The sequence below is a fragment of the Procambarus clarkii genome, chromosome 34 (assembly GCF_040958095.1).
Source record: "Procambarus clarkii isolate CNS0578487 chromosome 34, FALCON_Pclarkii_2.0, whole genome shotgun sequence".
NCBI classification, from domain to species: Eukaryota; Metazoa; Arthropoda; class Malacostraca; order Decapoda; family Cambaridae; genus Procambarus; species Procambarus clarkii.
Window position 1 is genome coordinate 39,900,935 of NC_091183.1, and position 18,911 is coordinate 39,919,845.

At 34.4% G+C, this 18,911-nt stretch overlaps 2 protein-coding genes across 2 annotated transcripts; one reads left to right on the forward strand and one right to left on the reverse strand.

Moving 5' to 3' along the window:
- Nucleotides 1-6: 6 nt before the first annotated feature.
- Nucleotides 7-8,943, forward strand: LOC123762098 (ras-related protein Rab-32). Its single transcript, XM_045748412.2, has 7 exons — nucleotides 7-181; nucleotides 2,412-2,541; nucleotides 2,814-2,870; nucleotides 3,360-3,420; nucleotides 5,048-5,231; nucleotides 5,485-5,611; nucleotides 6,191-8,943. Exons 1-7 carry the CDS (start codon nucleotides 97-99, stop codon nucleotides 6,192-6,194), a joined length of 648 nt encoding a protein of 215 aa, XP_045604368.1. The 5' UTR covers nucleotides 7-96; the 3' UTR covers nucleotides 6,195-8,943.
- A 4,581-nt stretch (nucleotides 8,944-13,524) lies between these two features.
- On the reverse strand, nucleotides 13,525-18,795 carry LOC123762099 (uncharacterized). The gene has a single exon (XM_045748414.2). The coding sequence runs from the start codon at nucleotides 17,130-17,132 to the stop codon at nucleotides 15,597-15,599; it is 1,536 nt and encodes a 511-aa protein (XP_045604370.2). The 5' UTR covers nucleotides 17,133-18,795; the 3' UTR covers nucleotides 13,525-15,596.
- Between the last annotated feature and the right edge of the window lie 116 nt (nucleotides 18,796-18,911).

Genomic DNA, 18,911 nt, shown 5'->3' on the forward strand with positions numbered 1-18,911 from the left:
ACACAGGTAAATATTCGTCACATGACTGGATTTCCAGGAAGGTGTATAGTGATGCGCGGGTGTTGCGGGTTCCAGGCGTAGTAACAAGCAGACAAGATGACTGCCGTGGCCCCCGTGGAACACAGCACAGTGCCCAGGGAGCTCCAGTTTAAAGTGCTCGTTATTGGGGAGTTTGGCGTCGGTGAGTGGGCCAGGTTTATCATCTTCACAATTAACCTATTAACCTGGACGATAAAAAGGTGTTTTCGTAAGCCAGACTTGAAAAGTTTCATACATCTGCCTTGTGAATTGCTGCTCAGAAAGTGATTGTATTAATCCAAATATTATGCACAATAAAACTAAAGAGATCTAGAGCTGTCAGGTGATGGAAATAGGATAACAGGTGTCATAAAGATGTACATATAGTGAAGTGTATGGAGGTGTTGATAGCTTTTTGTTATTTTTCGTATACATCCAGAGATAATTGTTTTGTATTAGTTTTTCGTCCTTCATACCCAGTGATGTATATTTCGTGATTCCGTGCCCAGTGACACAAAAGGCATTAACTGCTGTGACACAGTTTTACAACCCCAAAAATATAAACACAGGTTCAGTCATTGCAGCAGAAAAGTAATTTGACTTGCTGAACAAATTTACAGTACAATGTCTTAATTTTAGTTCAACATTATAATTTATATAATAAATATATATATATATATATATATATATATATATATATATATATATATATATATATAATATATATATAATATATATATGTGTGTGTGTGTGTAATATATATATATATAAAGTACATATATATATTAATAATATAATATAATATTTTGTGTATACAGTACTGTATTTAGTTTTTAATCTGAAATTTCACGTAGGAAATTCTTTACTACCAACAGTGCATTTAAAAGAATATATTACTTCTACAGAAACACCATGAGAAACACCACAGCATAGAAAAAATACATTATTACACAAATTGTCACCTGTATGCACAAAAAATTTCAGCAATTACATGACATATAGTCAGTTTGCAGAATTTATGAAGTTGAAGCACTTGTCTATTCAACTTGTAAAACATTAGCAAATAGTTATGCGTTGGCAGACATTTAACCCATACTTATGTCATTTTTTGTGAATGTAGGGAACCTTTACCTTCCTAAGGATTGTGTATACAGGTCCACAAGCCCTGCACACTTTGGACACAGCATCATGCAGGAGACTGTCTGCTCTAGCCAGCAGACATACACAGTATGTACTCTGGCCTGCAGATGTGCACAACTCTGTCACTGTGGTACAGTAGTCAATAGATGTAAACTGATTGGTAATAGACTACAGTTTTTGGTTTAGGTAATGGATGGCAATATGAGTTAAATAGCTTGAGAAAATGCCAGTAAAAAATACAACTTGGATTTATTAACCTATCTTGATAGCTGCTAGGCACTCCACATCACTTACAGTAAATGCTCAGTGTTAATTAATATCTAGTAGTGTGTTAGTCCCATTAATTAGTTAGCTTCAGCTTGGTTTTAAACCAGTGAGCATCTATCACATTGGCCAATGGCTTTCCTTTGCCATGTCTTCCCACTCCCAGAATGTAAAGATAAACTGTTCATCATCACTGTTGCAGTAATTTTGTTGCTGATAATCTGGAGTGTTCGAAAAATACCACAAAAATGTAAGGAAATACGAAGGTCTGTAGATAATACTAATGGTTTATTCTTTAACCACTGCTCTGTGCAAAGCACCTTAAAGCACTCTGAGGGCTGTGTGATTGTTTTTTTTAATTATGCCATATTTTAAGGTTTTTTAATGTTTTCATTGCTCTTTGTGATTTGAAGTGAAAGTGATTGAGTTTGGAATCATTTTGACATTAACATTTGTTGAACATTTATAAAACAACAACAAAAATGTCCTTAACTGCCGCATGAAATTTTTGCAAAAAACAGGTACGCAGTGCAGGGGTTAAAAATTAAATTTGTTGACAAGACCACACTAGAAGATGAAGGGACGACGACGTTTCGGTCCATCCTAGACCATTCTCAAGTCGATTGTGAGACAATTGACTAATTAACCCCAGTGCAGGGGTTAAAAATTAAATTTGTTGACAAGACCACACTAGAAGATGAAGGGACGACGACGTTTCGGTCCATCCTAGACCATTCTCAAGTCGATTGTGAGACAATTGACTTGAGAATGGTCCAGGACGGACCAAAACATCGTCGTCCCTTCATCTTCTAGTATGTGGTGTGGACAACATACAGTACTTTAGCAACATTATTGTGACTCATTGCCTGCAATTTAATTTGTCAGAATATGACTCTGACTATTCAGTGTTTTAATTTTATTTTAATATGACTTGCATTATATATATTCAGTACTTTATATGTATACTTGTATGGTACTGTATTATACAGGGAAAACGGCTGTGATTCGACGTTACACAGAAGGCCACTTCAGTCCATATTACAAGCTAACAATTGGGGTGGATTTTGCTGTCAAGACTTTGGACTGGGATACCAAGACCAAAGTCACTGTCCAGCTTTGGTTTGTGTTTATTTTATACAGTATTTGTCTTGAAGCATGGGGATGAATTTTGATTGAAAACTTTTTGTAGAGGAAAATTTAAGAGTAGCAATATTAATTCTATTCATTTAATTATACTGTATACTGTAATTGTGTGTTTAACAAATTCTGAAAAAAAATAAAAAATAAACTATATGTAAAATAAACTAATAACCCTAAGTAAGGAGCAGTAACATGCCCCTTACTATTGTACAAAGTTACTTTTCTCCATTATTGTATGTTTTACTTTCTAGGGACATTGCTGGCCACGAGAGATTTGGCCACATGACCCGTGTCTACTACAAGTATGCGTAAGTACAGTATATCGTGAGTTCGTCATATTATTAAGCACTTTTATCTTATTCTTCATAATACTGCTATGTAACAGGATGGTATTAATTTGCCTAAACTACAAATTTCTATACACTAGCAAGATCAGCTACTTATTTTTTATACTAAGTCATCAGCATTTAAAATTTGCCAATTACAGTACAGATATATATTTTATTATTTGTGGAAGTGAGAAAATTCTTCCTTGCTTTAATGATGTTCCATTTATCTTTTTTCGTGTTACATTTATGCTTTCTATTTGTGAAACATTTTTGAATATGGAGTTTTTCATGACCAAATAATAATTTGATTTGCAAAAATGCAGTTCATATGAAATATAATGAAATTGTAGGGTAAAATTTTAATGAAAGATATTTATTGGAAAATCTGTAACATACATGACACTGATGTTTCACCTGTTTAATACTCAGTCATTTAACATTTTAATAGCATTATTTTGTATTTCACAGGGTGGCAGCAATTGTTGTATTTGATCTCTCGAGACCCCCAACATTTGAGGCAGTTCTCAAGGTTATTTCTCAAAAATCCAATTTTTCATTCCTTTTGGTTTATATCTTTGACTATTTAAAACAAAACACTATCTATATTTTATTTTCATTTTGCTCTCATCTTAGTTAGCTTAATGTGTCTTGTGAGAATGTTGTTTTTGTGGTAATAAGAATACATGTACAGCATATGATGACCAAACCACACATCAGAATATGAAGAAATGACAATGTTTGTTTGTCTTGGATCAAATTACCACTGCAGGAATGTTACTAGTAACTTCAGTAGTATTCTGTGGGTATAAGAGGAATGTACAACTTTAATTATAAAGATGCAGCTCGTTCTCACTTGGTGTGACACTTAGATGGGTTAAACAAGTTAACAATATTTTAAGTTAACCTGGGTTAAGCTAAAGATACTATTTGTTATCCAATTTCTGACATTCCTAGATGCTTGATTCATAGTGTGGTGTCACTTTCTATTGTCACATACGATCAAGAAGTTGCTCGTTCATTTGAAATGTGTAGTTCAGTGCAGTACTCGATGCGATATCATTATACTAGCTGATATTAAACCATCACTTGTTGGCATTCCTCTTCATTAAATTAAAATAATTAAATTTAAAATGAATTATATGTACATTTTATATACACATACAGCTTCTGGCAAATTGATCATTATCAGATTCTTTTTCCTGTAGAATTCTTTCTTAAGGTGTGTGGTCATATGTAGAATCTTTCTTAATACTGCCTTTGTGAGTAAAAGTTAAATCTATCTATGCGTAGATAAAATTCCATTCAACCTTAATTTGCTAGATCCATTTTATGCAATGAGGAGAAAATCTTGCGTATAAAAACATCCCAAATCACCAGCCAGAAGATTGGTTTACTTAAAATGGTCATTGGATATTTTCATCCATATGCCTTTTGAAAGAGTACTTGAAGACAGTTTAAATATAAGATTCTAGGGCAAATAATAAACAATGGAATTCTTAAACTATTTGCTGAAGACTTCCACATGTTAATTTGGCACTGTGCATGCCCTAAGAAATAAGACGGCTGACTGCCTTGGAAAGCATTTAAAGTGGTAAAGTTAGAGAAAATAAACAAGACAGACTAAAAACTATAAAATAAGAAAAGTAAAGATTTTAGATGACATTGTGTATGTGGATAACATGTTGCATATCATATTATGATGGTGCAGCAAGTGTAGCCAGCGAATAGAAATGTCAGTAAGAGAAATGCAAGATAATTATCAGAAGCTTTAAGAAATTATGACTATGTCGCACTTGGAAGGGATATGAGGATAAGGATTTGGCATAGAACAGAGGAAAAGAATGGTGCCCAACCACTTAGACAGTTGGGGGACTTCAGTGCTGACCTGCAAGCGAGGCCGTCACTGTACCTTTCAGTCAAAGTGGTTGGACATCAGTAAGAGAGATGTACTCCTTTTATTTCTGCATTGTAACATTTGCATGCGTGATTAAGGCCAAGAGGTCTACTAAAGGATCTTCTTAGATCTTGTTAGTTAGGTATTATAACAGCATGTTGAATTAAATGAAATATACTAAAGAAATGGTAATGTGATATAGGATTAATCATAAACTGTGTTTATAAACTATGTTCATTCTGAAAATAATATTCAATTACAGTGGGTTAGTGACATTCGTGATAAAGTGACTTTGGGAGATGGCCGCCCTCTACCTGTGTTGTTGCTGGCAAATAAATGCGACATAGATTCCATCAGCATACAACCAGAAGTCATCTCCAACTTCTGCAAGCAACATCATATTGATGCATGGTTCCTTACATCAGCCAAAGAAGATATTAATATAGGTTAGCATTCAGTGAAGTTATTGCTATGGGAAAAATCATATCATGTAGAAGAAAATTGTGGATAATAATAGTACCATGTTTTACAATGGGTATATATAATTAGTTATAGTCATACCCCTGTACTTATTATGCCCCTTGTTTGTTTATCCTGAGATATGGCCTTGGGATATGTCATGATTAATTACGATTAAAACATGTCTGGATTGATTACTTTTAATGCTTTTGAATTGTCTTTGTATTTTCTATCGTTTAGGAGATGCAATGAAGTGGCTTGTTGGGCGTATTTTGGAGGTGAGATCAAATTCACAAAACATGATACCTGTAATCCGTACTCTAGCTCCTGAGGATCCCCCTGAGAAGCCAACAACATATTGTTGCAGGTAAATTGTGAAAGTTTAGAAACTAGTTAATTTCTATCTAATCAGTTATTGCTTATTTTTTGAGGTACAGTGCTCAACTTAATATTTGTAATGCCAGTGGAACAACTGTGAATGAATAAGTGGGTTTGGGTGAAAAAAGTAACTTTTCTTGCCAAAATACCAATTTAAAAAAAAAACTAACAGCCAAAAAATAAGTTCAGTGCTGATGCAATGTGGTACAGATATGGGACTCTGCTAGTGAACTTCCTCCTGTCAGATTCATTTTCATTTATCATAGCACTCATCTTTTTGTCCGTTAGGAAATTTTTCATCCATTCTAGTATTGTCTGTCAATCCTCATGTTTTTGGTCTTCTTTCTAGACCTAGGACAGTCTTGTGTGGGACTAATGAATGTTTTATTTTTTTTGTCTGGCTAGTAGCAGTCTATTCTATTAGTATCTGTTAGCATTTAAGCAAATGCCAAAACGTTTGCCAACAATTCTCTATCATCCATATCTATTCCTGTACAATAAAGAGCAAAGTTAATGAGTAGTTTGTGAGAGCATTGAACACAAATGTAAAACTACTTGTATCTTTCAGATGAGGAGATAAATTGATACTGTTTTGGTGAAGCTGCACAGGTGAAGAGAACCTGACATTCCAAGTGGCTTTCAGGGCCCAAGTTGAGCAACTTTTAACTGCCAGTCATTGTTGAAGGCATGAGCAGTGTATCCAGGGAAGTGTTAGCCTTCGGCTGGAAGTTGCAACCGAGCTGGTGAGGAGAAATCTTGGTTTTTGGAGATGGAAAAGTTGAGCAGCTGCTTTTATCACTACAAATTGTGGTTGAGGACAGGCAGCTCCCTCATTGTTCTTATTTATTGTCTGGTTTTAGTAATTAAGGAAATGATTTTTATTATTGTTCACTCTAGTCATTAATGACAGATTTTTTACATATTTTTTTAAATACCAAAAGTACAGTATTGGAATTATTTTTCCATTAGCTTATAAGTTAATTTTAAGTGATTATTAAAGACTTGATAATTGTTTTGTCTTGTATATATAGTGCTTGCATTTTAATGCCAATCACTTGTTTATAAATATTTCATATGTATATTCCTTATTCTTTTAAATTTTTGTCTGTATATATGTTTTGTCTTTACAAAGTGCCTGATCAAAACCTCATCCGTCCATTGTCTAGCCAATACTGCTAGAAACATTTGCAGTGGCAACTTTGCAGTTGCTTGTTTAGTGATACTAGCATATGGTGAAAATGTGCTTTATCGAAACTATGGGACTTGCAGCCTATAAGTGGTTTGTATTGTGCCCTTTTTCATGTGGTTGAAGAAGTGATGCATCATTACTTCATTTTGTAGTACATCTGTGCATTAATTAAATTTTATGGAACTTTGTATCCTGCTTTAAATTTTGAAATTACAAAATACTTTCATGCTTATTGAATTAGTATCCAGATCTCAAATATGAAGTACTGTACTGCATTATGATATCAATCAATTTGTGGACCTCCATATTTTGGGAATAAAATGTTTGAGGAAACCTCACATTATGTTTTCACAAAGTGATACCGTACTGTAAAAACATTTATATTTGTAATATTATGTAAGTTTTTTCATGAAAATCTGGATCACCTGTATTGTTTTCTGATGGTTAACAGGTGTCTGGAATGAACCAGATGTGTGACCTGTTACTAACAGTCACGTATATGTATATATATATTTTGCTATAGTGAAAAAATACATATCAAGCCGTTTGCTATTTATAAACAATTATTAAAGGTGCTAAGGAGAGTAATAAAGACTTCCTAAAGCACACCAGGAGCCGTCCTGAACCTCGCTACTGTTTCTTGGTCTAGCAAGATGCCTTCTCATTCAGCAAGAAAATGATGTAAAGGTTGAGATTACACTACACTGTAATGTAGCTATCTACTTAGTACTGTACTGTACTGCCAGATAATGTGATTTTCCATAGAAAATAATTATCATAATGAAGTAATGTACTGTATCTTGTATTTTAATGACAGGAATTATTATATCCTTTGGAAAAACTAAGGCTTAAATTTGTCAGTGTTTAAACAGTAATAACCAAGTGATGCTGTATTTGATTAGTATGAAAATAATGTTACATTGTACTCTATAACAAATTGTTCTTCTGCTGTTACTAAAGATAATTACCGTAAATATTTTTTTTTTTTTTTACCATCCCTGTAGGATATTTGAAATGTTCTAAAACAATAAACGATTTTGATGTTGGAAGTGCCTGCTCTTTTTTTTTTTTTTGTGCCTTTTTAAAGTCTTTCGGAAGTTTATACAAGATCTGTACATTTGTAATGGTGAAATATAGTAGTTAGACTTCCTGTCAGTATGTAAGCAAGCATTGTAACAATGCATTGTGATTTCTTGGTATAATAGTATACTTCTCGGAATGTACTGGATATCACTACATTCTGATACATACTAAGTGACCTTAGTACTTTGTATTAAGGTCAAGTGCCATTTGTTTTCATACTGTCTAGAGTGCTGCATTGTGTGTACATATTTTAACACTGCAACACTAGCAATGAGAATAAGTGCTGATGCTGCATAAATAACTGTTAAAAGCTATTTATTCACTGTGATTCATATTTTTATATAGAATATCAGGTTATACTGTGAACTTTTTCAAGACTTTCGTAGATCAATGCCTGTGATAGCGTTTTTGTTTTATATAAGTGGAGGTTAACATATATTTTATGGCCTGCCTGTAAATGACAGTTGCTTTTCTTATACAAGCCCACAGAATTCTTCAAGAATTTAAAATATGCATTAATGGCACGTGAAACTGAGTTAGTAAGTAAATGAAAGTTTCATTTAAAGATGATTAGATTTAATTATTAAAGCATAACTGAAGAAAGGAAGACTTTCAATAAAGTTATGTTGCTTTCAATAAAACATGATTGTCATTGCATATCCATAAGAGTTACAACAGGTGTCTGCTGTGTTGCCATGCTATCTAAATTCAATGTTACCAAAGTCGTAAAAGCAGCATTCTAAAGAATTGGGTGGATAAGGAGATACAAGGCTAAGCATAGATGACTACAAGATGTGTGTTGTACATCCCTTATCTTGGGTGCTAGCGCCTGGTGGTTAAGAATGGTGCATGTGTTCTCTACAGTGGCTACACAGATATGTACTTCATGTGAAGTACACACCTGTGTAGTTCTACTCATGAAGTGTACACACATCAGCATGCTCTTCATGTTTCTTGAAAAGTAGCAAGCATGAACAGCTAGGCTTTTAAAATATAATTATTCTGTTACATAGTTATGTCCTGGAAAAATAAACATTATCAAAACTTTGGAGCTGTGTATTTATAAAATTAATAAGAGTTATTCATATTAATTTTTTGACCAAGAAATAAAGGAAGATTAAATGCATTTATCGTTCTGGTTAAAATAATTTGTTAGAACTGTAAATTGATATATACTGGTGAATAAATATAAATATATTATATATATATATATATATATATATATATATATATATATTAATATAATATAATATAATATAATATAATATTTATTTTATTCACCAGTTTAGTTGATCATATGATGACTATAGTTCAATATCACAAATTGAGTATTGTTAATAAATTTATTAATTCTAAGAGTATGTTCACCTTGGGGTTAATAGTTTTAACAGAATACCTGTACTCTAACATCAAGTCCAAAATGTAAGTAAGTGCAGGTTCATCATTTTTGTTAAGAATGGTTCATGAACATTGTTGAATGGAGGGCAAGACCTGAAATGTTTTCCAGACATTGCTGTACAGCCTTTTCATCTTTCTATATGCTTTAAGTAGGATGATTGAAAAGGAATTCTCTGAAAATTTGGCTGACTTCCCTTACCTTTTAATGATTTACTATCTATAGGAAATAATTAATTTTTACTATACCTCATTTTCCTACTCAAAACATTCTTGTACAAAATATGTATCAGCTGCTGCTTTTTTAGTTTAATATATTCTTCATACACTTTTTTTAACCCTCAGGGAACTCTGACAATTTATTACTTCTTGACCACTGCCTGCATTGAAAAACCTGCCCCCTCCTTGCTCTCCTTTATAGTCTTTTATATAATGGCTTCTCTTTCTGGATAACCACAATGTGTTCCCTCTTATGGTACATACATTACCTTCATGGAGACTTCCACTTGTTACATTTGTGTAAACTCTATCCTGAAACGCCTTATCCCTTGAACTTTTTCATTGACATGTTTGGGTGATATGGTACTCCGTCATTATGTTCATTGGCCCTCCTTGGTGCCTCCAGGTAACTAGAAGCCTGTAGTAAGCAAGTGCTGACTGCACAGATAATGAACTGAACTTGACAGTAAGCTTTGTTGGGGGTTATATGTACTGTACTGGTTTACTTAGTATTCATAAGTGCAGTTTCTGTGAATGAGTAAGATCATTGGCTATTTTGTGTCAAATGGGGAGCCAAGATGTTTGTGAATTATTTTCTTCTGTAGTATATTCTGAAGTAAGAAAACCAGCTGTATGTATATTTTTCACAGTATTGTTAAAGTCTCCCTCCTCTACATCTGAAATAGTAATTCCAAATTGCAGGTGTCGTTTTTACACCTTCTGGCAGCAAAATATAAACTTTCCACTTTGATATCACACTCATGAATACTAAGAGCATAATACTTATTTTTTATTAAATTACTATATATGAACATTAAGTAATATTTTGTATTTTTTTACTAATTTATAATGTAGATCGTGTTTACTGAATATATTTTTTCATTGAATATCATTTATCTTAAGGGTTTAATTAAAATTATAGGTACTAATTTTAAGGGGTGACAGACCAATTCACAGGGGTTTATTATTACATGAAATTTGAATTCTGAAAGTGCTTTAACACAGTGTCTCAATAAAATGTACACACTCAAATGATAGAGTAATTTTGATCTAATATGGGATCAATATCTAATATGGGAAGGCAAATGGGGTACCTTTGACAAGCCACTGGCTTCCTGACCTCGTCAAGGCAACTAGCGTTAGTGGCCCTCAGGTAATTCAAGTAAATATTAGCAAGTGTGATCCAATGTTTGTCATTTGTTTGCTGGGCTTAATGCCTGCTAATTCATCCATGATAATTTTAAGGCAAATGATGCCATAATTATGATGTGTATTAACATAAAGCAATGTATATATAACCCAAATAATGTAAAAAAAAAATTCCCTGTGAAAGAAAATGGAATACCAACCAACTTTGTGTCCAAAACGGTTACCTTGTAGGAACCAAATTTGTTTAGTGGGCAAACCACACTAGCACTCTATTATAGCTAATAACAGAGGGAGCATAAATAAATTATCTTTATAGTAAAAATAACTTTTTCTTACATCAAACCACCTTCAATGTTTTTATTTTGTTTGATCTGCAAACAATCATTTATTTTGTTTCATCATGGTCAAATATTTTGTTTAGCATCATTCTGTATTTGAATGTCAAAAGATTGTTTGGAATTGTATCCTGTATTTTAAAATTTAAAGAAAATGACTAAACATTCTGAACTTTGTTATGGGTAACATACTGTTTTGTGAAAATTAACATCAGTAGTTGTATGAAAGTACAGTACCAAATTAATTCAGTTGCTAATAATTGTACTGAGGAAGTTTTGCCACATTGTTATTCTATTGTGAATGGTTGAATAGTCAGAACCTCAACATAAGAAAATGAAGGTGTGTGCTTTGCATTTTAGCTGCTAGAAAATTTAGATAGATTATTCACTTTCCCACATCTTTTTTAAGTACTGTACTGTATTGTCCTGAATAGAAATGGAAAGCTTTACGTCACAGAAATCATTGGTACGTATGTGGGGCCTTTTGATTATTTTGAAAATTTATTGATTCTAAGCTGCTTTTTGTGATGAATATCTATCTTGGCTTTCCTAGTCATCATAGAAAATGGCCTCATACTTAATAAGATCTGTTGGTTTTTGAATGATGATGTGTGACTTAAAGACATTGCAAAAATGCTTAGAACTGCCATATTTTGTTAAACATTAATATGATATGCAATATTATTCCATTAACCTGTCAGTGAAGGGGAGGTAGATGAACTTTATAGATAAAAATTAACTTCACAAGCATAACATAAATTAGTAACATGAGTATTTCCTAAAATAAATTAAAATTTACATACAGCATATGGAGGCTTAGTAGTCTATAAGTTAAAATTCTTATTAAAAACTGAAATAAGGTCATAAAATGCAGATTTGGCAAGCAGTGTTGTGACTTTACTAGAAAATTAAATATATTAAAATACTTCAAGATTTGGTACTTTTAATTTGAATTGCTTAGATTTATAAACAAACAAAAAAAAGGTTGAAATGCAATTTTTATATTCAGAAAAAAAAAGCCTCTAGCAAACAAATCTAAATTCAATAATTATTTACATGAAGGATGACCAAGGCAATGTTAGTACATTTTGGAACTGGAAAATTGCTAGACATACTGGTGACAGGTGCTCTTGTAGAAGTTTAGTAATCAAGTAATGAAGCATTGTACTCCTAAACTCACATGTGCACCTGCAAAAGTTCAAATATTATACAAAATCATGAGTGTCATGTTACTTTTAAAATGATTAACTGAGTTACATGCTTAACTAAAAGATCTCATCTTCCCTTCAACATCAATATTGCTGATCAAAATATCTTCACACTGTTAAATCGCACGAATATTTTGAGCAATAGGCCGATAGAGTAAAATTATATTGATAAATTTGTAAAGATTTGCAATGTTAAATATTTTATACAAATGTTTCATAAATGCCTTTTGTGGCTGCTGGGCAGACCACCAAACACTACCTGGTGTAGTGTGGCAATGAATCTTGGTATTTGTACTTAATATAAACTTTTAATGCTGTTAGTCAGTGTAGGTACTCAGGTACCGTAGTATTAGCCTTTAGTGTGACCAGATCAGTGATAAAAAGATGCTTTACTTTGTAGGATTAAGGATTGATTTCCTTAGTGACTGTGTAGTGTCAACTGCTTTTGTAAAATTCAGTGTACTGTATTGTCAATAAATGCTATCAGGACCTAATGGAAGTCTCCAAGGTACAATGACAATTGTAAAATCAAATCTTACCCTATTTTGAAAGTTATCAGGGCTGTAATGTTGAAAGAAATCAGGTTCCAATTCAAATGGCCTTTTGCTTATTTCATTTTTAATGTTGGCACATGTACAGTATGACAGTGCAGGATTTGATGTAGTGTGTTTAACATGGGTAAATATTCATGGAAAAAACTGGTGTATGTATATTTGTACTAAAGTGGAATATATTATGGACTTGAACTATATACATAAGGTTTTTCTTGTTTATATTTGTTTCACATATAATAATTGCAATTTTTCACAGAAACAGACATGTTAGAACAGATTCCTGGCATAATCTTACCAGATTTTTGGGCAGTGTAAAATTTTGTTGGGAAAAAATGCATTTCAAGCTAACTAAAACTCTGAAGCAGTGTGACCTACACATGTATTTGTGACCTTAATATACTAGCTATGATGGTTCCTCCCTGTTTATAATACCTACCATACAAAATTGTAGAACTAGTGTGCCCAAAATGATGCATGTGGTTAGTGGCTTATAAAAATATAAATAGCTATTATGTAAAATTTTACTTCAGACCCTCTAATTTATTTCAGAAATCAAATATATTATGATATATTTTGGATTTCAAATGAACACTCATTATATATATATATATATATATATATATATATATATATATATATATGTATGTATGTATGTATGTATGTATGTTGGTTGTTGAATATGACTGAAAAGGTAAGACTAATAATTCTATCACAAATTTTCTCAATATTTCTTATTTTTTCTTCACTATCGATGGTAATTGAAATATCAATTCTCCAAAATTCATTTTTATTTATGGTCTGACGCCTGAACGCATTTCATACTTCTTATTACATTTTCAAAGACTTAGCTTACACATACAAATTCATCATATTTATACTCATTTTGGGTGAGGTGATATGGCACAAAAATTTTGGGCGAGGTGACAAACATAAGACAGAACACGAAACAACGGGTATAAATTGGGTATGAAAACATAAGAATGGAAGTAACTGCAGAAGTTCTGCAGTAACAGTAGTGCAGATGGACAGTAGTGTCCATCAATTTGGACACTACAAAGAACAATGAGAAATTATTACCTACTGTTGCAATAGTGCTAATCTAATTCTATGATAAATTGTACAAAATATACTTCATTTCTATACAATATAACTTATTGCTGTACATTCGTATATACACCTGTAATAATCTAATGATCTACAGACATTTGAGTTTATATTATTATATCTTTGCTCAATCAAATCTCTTAAACTAATCCAGTTTCATTGTTCACTGCACATTGTGCATCCTATATTTATCCCGTGAGCAGTAGTTAATTGTGCACCCAATTCTACTACTACGGGTGATAGCTCAAAAGGTTTCCAAAGGGCATAGAAGGTCTTAATCAGGCCTCAGTGGACAATGTTTGACATGAGCTTTTAATATTTATCTGCATACCTTATATTAAATTATAATGATAGCAGTTACACAACTCTTCATGCACTGTCATTTTATGTTTGGCAATAAGGTACAGTATAATGATGTACAGTACCACTTATTTAAGTTATTTTTTGGTTGTGTCACTAATATCTACTCAAAAAGCATATGTAGATTTACCATTTAAATCAATATTGGCATAAACTTAAATAAAACCATCGATTATGTCTTGAGGAGAGATAATACAATCAAATGGGGGGAAAATACCCTTTATTGTAGTATTACATGTACTCAGAAGTACTAATACTAGGTAATCACTGGCAAATGGCAAGTACTGTACTACAAAAATACCCAAACCTTTAATAATAATACAATTTATTAATATAAACTTTTAAGAATGGCAGTTATATGCAAGTAATTAGCCACTGTATTTTGCTGGTTCATTCATAATTTATGTGAATAAATGCTGTTTTGAGACTACAAAACTAGTCTTTGAACAATGCCCACCAAAGACTGATATTAAAACTAAGTGTTGGAACTGGTTCCGTTAGAACAAATTGTCTTTCTTATAAAACACATAAACGTATGTGAACATATTGCTTTTGTTTTAAATTATAGAAAAGGGTCAACAGCTAACATTCTGGGATTCTGCCCGCTTGTTCCTCACACTAGTGATGCTGCAAAATAAATATGTGAACTGGGACTTCAAGTAAATAAAAAGTATGCAAGTAAATTGAACTTAATAGTAAATGAATGCCACATTAGGGTATTCCTATCATCAAAGTGCAAATAAACATAAGTAATAATTATTGAATCACTGATACAAATGAAAAGCAGGAATTAACTAAAAGGGACTAATAAGGTAGTTAAAAGTATGTGACCACTGTAAAAGATGGAGGAAGGTAGGGTTAAGCTTAAGAGTCTTAGTGAGGCTAACATGTGCTGACAAATGTGTGGACGAGAAGGAAGGATAAACTGAAGAGATATTATGTTCTGTTGTAGAAGAGACAAGAGCAAAGGTATGACAAATAAAAGACTGAAGGAATACATCTTTGTTAAATACTATTACTGAAACTAGAGCTCGTTTTGCAAGTAGGGGAAAACCAGCTAACAAGAGCCTTTATGTGCACCCCTGTGGTCTGGGAACAGGAGTGGGAGAGCAACGAGACAATGCTTCACAAGGGAGGGAGGGCATGAAGGAAAGCAGACTGTGGTACTTGCTGTTCCTGTCAGCTAACAGACAGGTATGAGGACTGTACCCACTTTTAAGAATCACATGACTGGGCAAGGCCTCAAATGCTGAACCCCTCTACCCCTTTTACACCGCAATTTATGTTATATTATATACATAGGGTCATTCAGCCCTAGGACAGCAAGCACACTGCTATCTTTGCCTAAGAATCAATCTAACCTAAGAGGCTGATAATATTAGACATCCATCACTGGTACCCACTCGTCCTCTTCCTGTGGGCCGAACTCGTACAGATTGAGGTCAGTGTTAGTGAGGAGGAACTGTACACGTAGCAGGTCAATATCATCGGGATGAACCCTCCAGGCGGCCAGGTTACCCAGACTGGTAAGGTGAGGGCAGTGTTCCAGGAGCGCCTCTATGGAACGCATGGTGAGGTTCTCTGCTCTGCCAAACCAGATTTCCCGAACGTTTTTCAGGGAATGGTCCATCATGCTGCTGATAATGGCTGCGTCAGACAGCTGGCCACACTCACCCAGACACAGATGTTCAACAGCCACGCATTGGTTTAGCAGGAGCTTGATGCAGAGTGTACTTATATTACTCGTGTATATAAGTAGTTCACGAATTTGACTGAAGGCAGTTGTGTGATTCACTTCAGAGCACACAAGTGATACATTATGACACTCAAGGCGATGCAAGTTAGGGCAGAGTCTACCTAGGTCCAACAAATCAACCTGACCAAATACCGCCAACAAAAATAAACTACATAACCGTGACCCGTTTTTATTTAGCAGGATCTCTATATCACTCCACCTCACTTTGTGCAATTTGATCTCTTTTAGGTTCTTAAGCATATCCAGATAATGTACAACAGTGTCCTTTGGGCTATCAAGATAAATGGCTTGTATTTTAGTACAGGATTTAGCAACCGCGTGGTATCTACTACTGGAAGTGAACGTGTCGTGCATATATCGTAGTCCAAACTGCTTGTCTGGACAGGTCTTGAGGGCAAGTTCTACTGCGGCCCCCGTACGCTCGTAGGAACCGAGACTCTCCAAGTGTGGAAGGCTGAGCAACAGATAACTGGGAAGTTGGGGAGACAGCTCCTGAGCGCCAGGTCCACCAAGGTCTACGATCTTAAGAGTTTCAGACAGTTGACCACAGGCGACGCGCGATGGATTGTCACACAATTTTTTCAGACCAAACTCTGTGATTTCCCGCGATCCAGACACGTCGAGCTTCTGCAGGCCATCGCTATACTTCCCTAACGTAGCCAGCATGTCATCGTCACAAGAGTAGCGTAATGTTAGCCGTCTGATACAGTAAAGCTTACGAAGTGTGTTAATAAGAGTATGTCTGTGCTCGTCTCGCACCCACAACCCACGGAGGTCAAGGTGCTGGATACCCGCACCACTTTTAGCTACTGCTTCCAGCACCAACGCAAAATACGATTCTGGAAAATTTCCAACGGTTAAATTTCGCACACCTTCCACAAGAAGCAGCTGGAGTGCAAGGTATCTAACTGTAGCTTCCACAGCCTGGTCACGGGAAAGGATGGTGTTGAGCAGGTCTTCAAGAATTCCTGGTGTGAGGGAATTTTTGAGGATATCCCTTACTAATTGTAGTCGAACTGATAGGGCAGGAGGACCATATATTTCCCAGTCTTCATCCTGACCAAAGTAAATCTCATCCAGGATGATGGCACACACACTGTACAGTACTTTATCCTTGGAGAAGGATTGAAGGGTGTGCACTGGTTTACGAGGCGGCATGATGTTCAACGATATGTATCCTATACTGGTCGTCGCTGTATGTATGCAGAGTTCATCTGTATCTTGTAAATGCTAACACAAACTAGGGTTCTATATCAGTTCTGGTCATCGATGCCACCATAATCTCTACTTGGAGTCCCTGTATGTGATGAGACTCAACAATTTTAACTGAGCAGGGCAAGACTTTTGGCGTTACTAAATGGTGCCAAGATGTTGCCACGGCGCTCACGACTACCTTTGGCAAGTTGCCATTCTCCCACTAGGCTTCGATCTATTATTAGTTTTCTTTTGCGTTCATGGTGTTACATGAAGATAATCTAAAAGATGAATATGCTTAAGTAACGATCACGTATAACTCTTGCTTATACATGATCGTTATACATACATACATGGGTTATATTCATATATTAACCAACATACATGTTGGTTAAAGCGTTATATGACAAAGAGTGCTGGGAAGATGGGACACCACGAGAGTGAATGGTAGAAATAACCTAAGCTACTCTATCCCGTTGAGATGTATTTTATTGGCTCAATAAACGTACTTGAACCACGGGCGTAGCTCTCGTCCTTTAACTACATTTAGGTAATTACGAACATACATATGTGCTAAGAAACAGGAAAAAAAAGAGAACTAGATGGATGACAAAGGCAGTGTAAAAGAAAGCTGTAACAACTAAGATAAACTTTCAGAGGAGGTATCAATCCACCAGGAATCAAATAGATTATGAGATAAACAGAAGGGTATTAAAATCAGCTACTGTACCTAGGAAATCCAATCAGCCAAAAGAAACTGTGAATGAAAACTTGCTCAAAACATTAAAAAGTATCCAAAGTGTTTTAATGCCTATATAAGAAGTAAAACCAAGACAAAAGACTCAGTGGGACCCCTTAAAAAAAGAAAGAAAAAAAAAAGAGCCAAACCAAGTTATAATTTACAATAAATAGGTACCCAACCCTCTGATTTATCTGAATTTTCCTGAGAGTCACATCTATCTAATGGCCTCGATGAGAACAGAAAGCCGGCCGCTTGTCAACAGTTCCCTAATTTTTCCAGGTAATTCTTTCCAACTGTACTTTGAACTGCAGTATGTCTTACATATGCAGCTTTGGTTGGTAGCCTTTTCCAAGGGTTTTCCAAAAAAAACTTTTCCACCATAGGGTTTATAACCCTATGGCTGGAAATGGCATCCATTTTCTCATACATTGTGGCTTGTTTAGTTTGAAGCTGCTGCCTCCTTGTATGTTACATTTCCCAGATGTGGCAGTCTCAAGAGAGAGATCAGTGCAAAAGTGCTAGCTGAAGCTGGCAATCCAGAGCCCTGGGTAAGCTAAGAAGTTAGATCTCCACCTTGAAGATATTAGACTCAAAAAGAGACATTTACCACTAAGGTGAGAGTGCCAGCCTATATCAGTGCCTGAAGTTTGGAACGATAGGTATTTTCTTCACCACTTGATTTGCCTTTTCTTGAAAGGAATTCAATGTCCATTTAACTGGATGTGGACTTTGCCCAAAAAGAGGTAATGAGAAGGATTACAATAATTTGTAATTGTATGAGAGCTAACATTTAGGCAAGTGGTATGTATATGCAATAAGATACTGATACACAAAAGGCAGCATTATGGGAAAAGACCAAACCATAAAAAAACATGTTATAGGGTATAGGTGAATGCTTTCAGCTTTAACAAAACACTACATTTTAAGTTGAGCTTCTTTTTCATGACTTCACTCACCATTACCAAATACAGTACATTTAGTGTAATGTATTACAATTAACA